This window comes from Conger conger, chromosome 1 (genome assembly GCF_963514075.1).
Source record: "Conger conger chromosome 1, fConCon1.1, whole genome shotgun sequence".
Lineage (NCBI taxonomy): Eukaryota > Metazoa > Chordata > Actinopteri > Anguilliformes > Congridae > Conger > Conger conger.
In genome coordinates, this window is record NC_083760.1 from 4,964,727 (window position 1) to 4,972,651 (window position 7,925).

A 7,925-nucleotide genomic window follows, 5' to 3' on the forward strand; every position below is an offset into this window, starting at 1 on the left:
AGGGAAACGGAGACGCGCAGTCGCAGAAAGCGCACGCTGGGCCGCGCCAAAACGGGTAAAATAAACACAGAAATATTGCTGAATGCATATTCTGTGGGACTGCGACCTGTAATGCCATCGAAAGGTCATAGGCCATTTAACACATTAGTTAATTAGCAAGATTTTCAATGTATGCCGTTTCGGTTGCTAATATGAACTCAAAATGATAGAAGATGCAATATGGGTGGAAGCTGCGGGACCAATAACCGAAACAGGCCTACGTTTGGCAGTTGGTAAAATTAACGGACATTTGTGAATAATTTTAAAATATTGGCTCTTGCCTTAGCCGAGTCAATGCTTTTAAGACCTCCATGTAACGTGGCTCTTCGACTACATGTGTCTCATCAATTTATTAGGGTGAGAGAGAAGTTAAATAAAACTATAATAGACGAAATGCATCCGTTTTTAAATGAAATTGTACAAGTCCTGTAAAGAATAGGGAGAGAGAGCGAGAGATATTATCTGTCTGGTGTCTCTTGGAAAAATAGGCACTGTGTGTACCACTACCCCTGTTTTAAAACGGTATCAGACAGAGTCTTATCCAGAATGACTTACAATATATGTGTACGTGTGTACTATTGTTATATATTGATTTACTGTTGTTCTGTCCCTGCTCTGGCATTTTTACTGTTCCTCAGTGCAGATTATTTTCTCCATAATTGAATTGAGAGTGAACGTGAAGGATTCGCTAATATCTTAAGAATGACAGGTTTCTATTGTTTCGAACGAGCTGCGTGACAGATAGGTCTGTACTTAAAAAAAAAACAACAACTTTGTTATCGTCTGTAGTAATGTGTAATTTAGGTTTATAACAAGAACGACAGTTTTCCTCCATGGCTTAATTTTGGTCCCTGGCAGTCCTGAGGGGAGAATTTCAAATCAATAAGAATCGGTTCACACCAAGTATTATAATCTTCCAAGCAAACAGCTTGTTTGTCATTCAGCGTGCAACAAATTTATTTTCATTTTGCATACTGTGTTCTTGTCACTGACAAATAGGAACTATCAGTTACCTGTTTCAAACAGTTCTGCACAATGTTGGACCACACCAATTTTCATTCATTAAAGGGAAACAAAAGTGTAATTCAGTGTTACTGGATTTTATTGATTTTTCCCCACTGTAGAAAATGTTTTCTTAGTTGTGGTTGCCGAGATATCAAACTCATGTATGATCACAGTCATGTGTATTACATTACATTTTGTTCCTTAAAACACTCAAGACAAACAAGACTATAGGGATGAAGTCTACTTTAGTCTACCGAGCCACGATATTTAAGCCTTCGATATTTGCTTACGTTGGGACAGACGCATCTTTTACAGTATTCCTGAACAGTGTTTTCGTTTACCTCACTGTGCGTTTACCTGGCCATACCTCTCAGAAGTAAAAACCTTTTCACTGTGTGCTAGTTTTTCTGTGGCACTTTAGATTTTCGGTAAAAAAAAAAATACACAGTGCAGACATTTTGTCAGTCAAATGACAAGCTTTATTTACATAGCCAATGCTGTCTCCCAAGCAGCCAGGCCCCTCCCCCTGCTCTGTGCATGATGTCAGACTTTCTTGCTCTTCCGGATGAGAGTGGTGGAGCCCATGGTCAGCGACTGGAAGGCAGAGGGAGAGAGTCAGACAGGAAGTTGGGGGCAAGATTGGCAAGAGCAGTCGTCCGGCAGTCGGAGGTTCCCGGTTCGATCCCACCCTGGGTGTGTCGAAGTGTTCCTAAGCAAGACACCTAACCCCCAAATGCTTCTGACGAGCTAGTTGGTGCCGTGCATGGCAGCCAATCGCCGTTGGTGTGCGAGTGTGTGTATGAATGGGTGAATGAGAAGCATCAGTTGTACCGTGCTTTGGACCAATACATTGGGGAGTGGCAAACAGATCTAATAATAATAATGGATCGATTTTATGCCGTGCTTTGCATTAAGATGTTGAAACACTGAAGTAAATGTGACTTTAAACTTTCTAATTACGGAATTTATGAATGATTATTCTCCATGTGTAAGATGTGTTAACTGGACATGTGACCTTCCTAGCTGAAGATGTAGGGCCCTGTGCCTCACGGTATTGGAGGGCTGTGATTGGCTGGCTTTCCAGCCTCCCTTTACCTTAGAGTCAGGTGTGAAGACAGTCTGGCCAATCAGAAGCACTAATTACCCAGGAGAAAAGATAACCAGGGCCGGATTTGTAGGCCGGATTTGATTTGACAAGGCTTATTCTTTGCCAGCGCTCGACACTGACCTCAATCATCTCGTCTCCCTTGATCTCCTGGGTGTGGCTGAACTTGTCCGTCTGGCAGATGAGCTTGCCGCCCTCCATCCTGACTGTGCACTGTGAAGAGGAGGAAAACACAGAGATGACAACCACTCAGAACACAGGAACTCCAACTGGAGTGGGTTACAGTAGCTTCCTGTGAACACAGGAACTCCAAATGGAGTGGGTTACAGCAGCTTCCTGTGAACACAGGAACTCCAACTGGAGTGGGCTACCGCAGCTTCCTGTTAACACAGGAACTCCAAATGGAGCGTCAGTTGAAAGAGGTCAAATGCATGGCGAAGTGACCAACAATAAAATACCCTACATTTAGGGATATAATTACCTTACCCAAGAATATTGCTTCAGCGTAAGTTCATTGGCCGGAAAAGCAGTATTTAAAGAAAATCAAATCAAGTTAACAGCCTGTAGAGATGGGAATGACTATTACAACAGTGCACATTGTAACCTGGAGTGGAATTCGCTTGATCAAACTCGGTCTCGACGCACCTTTAGCTTCTTGCCGTCCATGGTGGTGATGTCGGCTTCCTTGCCGATGGTGAAGGAGTTTGTGACGGACTGCCGGGGGGTCTTGGAGGTGACCACGAAGTCGTTGCCGTTCTGCTGGATCTCCGTAATGGGCTTCACGTCTTTGGCCACCTTGATGACATCCTCTGGCAGTGCTGATTGGCAGACAAGGGAAATGTGTGTTTGTGTGTGTGCGTGTGTGTATATGTTTGGGGAGGAGGAAGGAAGCTAGGTAAGTCATAGGTTGCCATAAGACAAGTTCTTCCATTTGTGTTTGTGTAGGCTCAACAGATTTTTATGGGGGACACACTCTGGGGATATCGCTCCCTAGTGTGTGTATAGGTGGGGAGGTGGAAGTTGGATAAGTTATAGGTCGCCATAACGCAAGTTCGTTCATTAAAGTTCTTGCAGTCCAAACAGAATTTTCTATACCTCTCCAGGGAGATTTCCGTTCAGAAAGGAACGGGAAATCTTTCCCTCGTTGTTAATCCACAGAACCTGTTTAATGGCCTGGCGGGAGCTCATGCAGGACAGAGCCTTGAAGAGGGAACCCTAACTCAGTGCTGCATCTGCGTTTTTACAGTCAACCTTCGTTTTATATGGTACAAGGCCGGCGGCTTTTTATATCCACCCGCAATGCGTTGGGAATCGTTTCATGGTGCTTGGTGTAAATGGCAGCAGCTTTGAACACAGATTTACAAGTTTCTGAATGGTGTCACCTGTGCCTAAAATGCTTAATCTAAAGCATGGAGTTCTGTCTGCCCAGCAGAACACTTTGACACGCAAAAGTCTTTCTTTTGACAGACACGGCGCCCGCATGACAGGAGTCCTCTGTAAGCCAGCCAACACGAAGAACATTTGTCATTGAAAGTTGTTTTTTTAAGAAAAAAAGAAAAAATGTGAAACATGATTTGGCATCAACATGAATGGTATTTTGAATCGGACGCTTGACATTTATGCATTCCACACATAGCGGTTTGTTGTTTCTTGGGTGCGTTCTGTGCCTTTTAGCAAAAGAACAGAATGTTGCAAAAGAAATAACTCAGCAAAAGAAACCAGTTTCATTTTCAGCTGCAGTGCCAGTCTGTTTTACACATATGCACAATAGCTGGAAATTGTGTTCATGAATGTTATCGTTCTGAACAAAATATTTAAATAGGCAGGTTATATTAGTTGGCACCTGATTACTGACACTATATCATTTTAGGGAAATGAAGAGCTCGGTGACAAAGCCAGCAAGTCAAACCTGCTTTGTGTTGATAAATTTAAATACACTTTAAACAACTTTTTAAAAGAAATCTTTATATTATCTGCAGCAGAACTACCACACATAGTCCAAGGTCCTCTGGTCTTGAAAAGATAATAGATTACAAGTGCTGCATGAGGTTTTAAGTAAGAATCAGAACCCAAAAGTAAAGTATATCTTTATATTTCTCCATTCTTGTACAAGGGAATGAAATTGGAGAAGACATAACACTCCCTAAGACTGTGGCAGGACCGTCAAAAGTCTTGTTTACGATCAAAAATACTTAAAACATACGCATGCTGGCACTTTTTCTACACTCTCAGAAAGAAAGGTACAAAGAGTGCCTAAAAACTACACTACAAATGCGTGTTGCTTGGGCGGTCGATACAGGTCCTATAGGTGCATAACATTGTGCAGCTTGCCAGGAATATAGTATAACCCTGGACTGTTTTGTCTGGAAAATTAGCTCATTTGTATGAGAACATTACTGTACTTTCAGGGTACATTTGGGGAAATTTGATCCTTGAAGAACAAAAATGTACCTCCACTGACACTATCTCTGATAGTGTAATGCAGTTATGCTGTCAATTTCACAAACCATTTGTAAGAAAAGGCCTTGCGGCAACACCCGTCAAATCAAAGGCAAGACTCCCCAGGTGGTACATCGCGAGAAACCATGGGAGGAACCAGACTCGCCCGGGAGGAGCGAGTGACCAGAACGGTCCGTCGGTGTACTTTTCTAGACTCTAAATCGGTCTGTTAATCTGTCAGTTGCTCAATATCAGAGGTGAAAAGTCCAGGGGTCAGAAAGTAAAAGTCCTGCCTTGCGTTTCTTACACCCATGAATCTAGCTGATTTCATCAATTAAGTTCTACCACACGGCTGATCAAAGCAAATCCAGGTGATTGGAACAAAATAGTGGGGAAGACTTTTACTTTTTGAACCTGCATTGTCCAACACATGATCATGATATGGCTGAGGTTATGAATGGGAGTGCATAGAGCTGTATATGAAGTGTGTCAACAATGATCATTACCGAGACCTTTCAGGCCAAGAGTTGTGGAGCAGCAGTACTGCAGGACTAGTGTGTGAGTAGTGTGTGTGTGTGTGTGTGTGTGTGTGTAGTATGAACGTGTGGTACTCACAGATAGCCCTGAGGAACTCCTCAATGTTCTCCTGCGCGTACACCTGCCACGTTCCACTGAAAGCCATCGTTCACTGCGGCGGTAACCGTCACTCCAAAATGGCCGACGCTGGAGAGAGAAGCTCAGCTAAAAAGTGGAGAGACTCCCCGGCCTAGCTGCGGCTCTTATAGGGGCGCGCGCGGGAACCCCCCCGGGGGGGGCCCTAATCATTAACGCGAACTCTGCGCAACTCCTGTTTGAACAACCTGGAGGTCGATCGCACGGGATCTGTTTGGATGACCCTCCCCTGGACGGACCGGGCAGCGGCTCGGGCGAGGTTCCCGCCTAGCGCCGCTTCTCTCTCCCGCCCTCCTAGCGACGGTTGCCGGGGGTACACCGAAAAAGATCCCTAGGTTGCGCACAAGCGCCGCCATCTCCAGATGCCTGTGTTTCAGCCGCTGAAAAAAAAACCCCAGAGGTATCAGGAGCGGGTTCTCATTAGCGTTTCCGTTGCGCAGCGCGTCTCTGATGACCCCCCATCTCCCCCCCCCCCCCCCTTACTCCCCAAACAAGGCCTCCCGAGGGCCTTATCAATGCAGCCAATGACACGTTACCCACAGGAGCCTGGCAGCTGAGCAACTCTGAGACTGTTAACAGTCATAATGGCATAACAAGGTGACTTCCTCAATGAGCTGCATGTTGAGTGGGGCAACCACAGCGTCCCCATGGCCTCTTATTCAACACAATTAGGCCCACCCCGGCTGTTTTTTGTTTCGTTTTTGGAGAGTACACGGAGCGCTGGGCCCAGAATCTCTGTTGCTATGGCGATGGGTGGTCACGCTCATCTCTGGGATTTTATTGGAATGTCAAAAAACGGTGTAATTGCCAAGGACATATGCCCATTTTGCATTTTTAGGGGCACATATTGGATTGAAAAATACAGATAAGTATGCTAGTAAAAATTATGAATATGGTATTGCACTCTTATCTTATTTTCTGAAAGTAATGGTACTAAAATGATCCTCTGTAATTCAACCCTCAACCCAGGCAAACAACGGCTACAAAATTAGTGGTAAAAACTACTAGGAATAGGTGAATGACACCGCGGTCATTCGGGAGCTATGGGCTGTTTGCCTCAGTGTACACAGACGAAGGCACAGCACGAATGCATCGGCGCTGACCGTTTCATGAAGCCCTTAAACAGAAAGAAGCAAAGTGATAGCACAAATACCCAATTATCACGTCAAAATATGTTTCACGGGTTATGTCACGATAACAACACTGAAAGTGGTTGAATAAATAATCTGCGGGAGATTGAAAATCGTTTTATTGGCTTTTATTAGCAACACACAAACAAGGTTATCCACAATGAAGTAAAGTGACTGAACAAAAAAAAAGAAAACAGCAATCGAGGCGGTGATTTGCGGTGGAATTAGCTTGCTTATTGCACCCAGGCAGCTTGCATAAACCGCTGTAATAGAACTGAACGCTGGGTGTAGCTCGGCTATGTAATATGTCCTGTGAAACAGAGGGAGAGTATGCCATTTCACATGAAAGATAACGGGGCTAATTGGACTTTTGAACAAGGGCACTGCCGCAGAAACAGGCACGCGAGTCCGATTCATCGTCGAGGAAGAAAAGTTTCCCTTGAAGACGGAATAATCCTTTTAATTATTCTTTTCTTACAAGTGAAAGCAGTGGGTGTGAACCGGTCCCCCTGGCAACTTTGTGCTTGGAAACCGGAATACATTTAGGAATAATTTAAAAGGGAAATGTTTAAAGTTTAATTAAAACAGAAAACCGTGGGGTTGTATGAAAATAGTTGGACAATGTTTTTGACAGGATTTTATTTTTTTTCATGTGCACAGCCATGCAATTACGGCTTTTATTCTGAACGCAATCAACATGATTAATGTCACCTCAACACTCGTTTGACAACCCAGGGTGACGTACAACAAAAGCAAAGACGGATATGCTCACTTTTTCACAACCTTCTGAAATATCCATACATAGGTGAACCACTCATGTATAACTGGGATATAGTGCTAACCTGCTTTCGATGAATATAAACACACGTATGGCACACACACACGCACACACTCCCCAAACCCCACACACAAAGTGGCTTAAAACAGGGTTTCAACAGGTTACTTCTTCTTCTTCTTGGCAAAATCATCAACTCAAAAATGTTAGTGCCACAGAACCTTTGAACACACTGGAGACTCATATGAGCTAAAGCACTGAACTATCACTGGATATTTTACCATCCTACTTCCAAAAAAGAAGAAGAAAAAAGGTACAGCTTCCAAGCAAAGCTACAGCTACCCCCCCAAAAAAAGAAATGGACAAAACTCCATGCCCCTTTGACGCCTTTGACGTCCGGTCCTTCCGCGAGTGACGCCAGGAAGGCAGCTGCTTCCCAGACCGCAGACAGCCGGTCTGCCAGCGGGTTCGGCTCAGCCCAGCCGGGCACAGACGATGTGTGCACACGTGCGCATCCTTTTATGTATTTCAATCGAACTGATCTGTAGCTATGTTGCTAAGCTAGCTATCTTGCTAATCTGCCCCGATTAAAGGTACGATAAGGTAAGATTTTTGTGTTAAAACATTGTAAATCCCTTCCTATCATTGGAAAAAAAAGGCTCACTGACGTGTTGACTCACCCGCTGCCTCTGCTTTATAGTAAACCTTAAATTCGGGTTTCGAAATATGCGGTTGACCGGCTGACTGGCACCGAAACATT

The 7,925-nt window shown here is 44.2% G+C and overlaps 1 protein-coding gene across 1 annotated transcript; it reads right to left on the reverse strand.

Moving 5' to 3' along the window:
* Window positions 1-1,500: 1,500 nt before the first annotated feature.
* fabp10a (fatty acid binding protein 10a, liver basic) lies at window positions 1,501-5,357 on the reverse strand. Its single transcript, XM_061254691.1, has 4 exons — window positions 5,204-5,357; window positions 2,795-2,967; window positions 2,273-2,362; window positions 1,501-1,638 (listed from the first exon to the last, which is right to left on the reverse strand). Exons 1-4 carry the CDS (start codon window positions 5,268-5,270, stop codon window positions 1,588-1,590), a joined length of 381 nt encoding a protein of 126 aa, XP_061110675.1. The 5' UTR covers window positions 5,271-5,357; the 3' UTR covers window positions 1,501-1,587.
* Between the last annotated feature and the right edge of the window lie 2,568 nt (window positions 5,358-7,925).

Coding starts and splice junctions, on each gene's coding strand:
- fabp10a (XM_061254691.1), bottom strand. CDS start 5,270: ATGGCTTTCAGTGGAACGTGGCAGGTGTACGCGCAGGAGAACATTGAG. Junction 2,968..5,203: donor GGAGTTCCTCAGGGCTATCT/GTGAGTACCACA, acceptor TCTGCCAATCAG/CACTGCCAGAGGATGTCATC. Junction 2,363..2,794: donor TGGACGGCAAGAAGCTAAAG/GTGCGTCGAGAC, acceptor TCCTCTTCACAG/TGCACAGTCAGGATGGAGGG.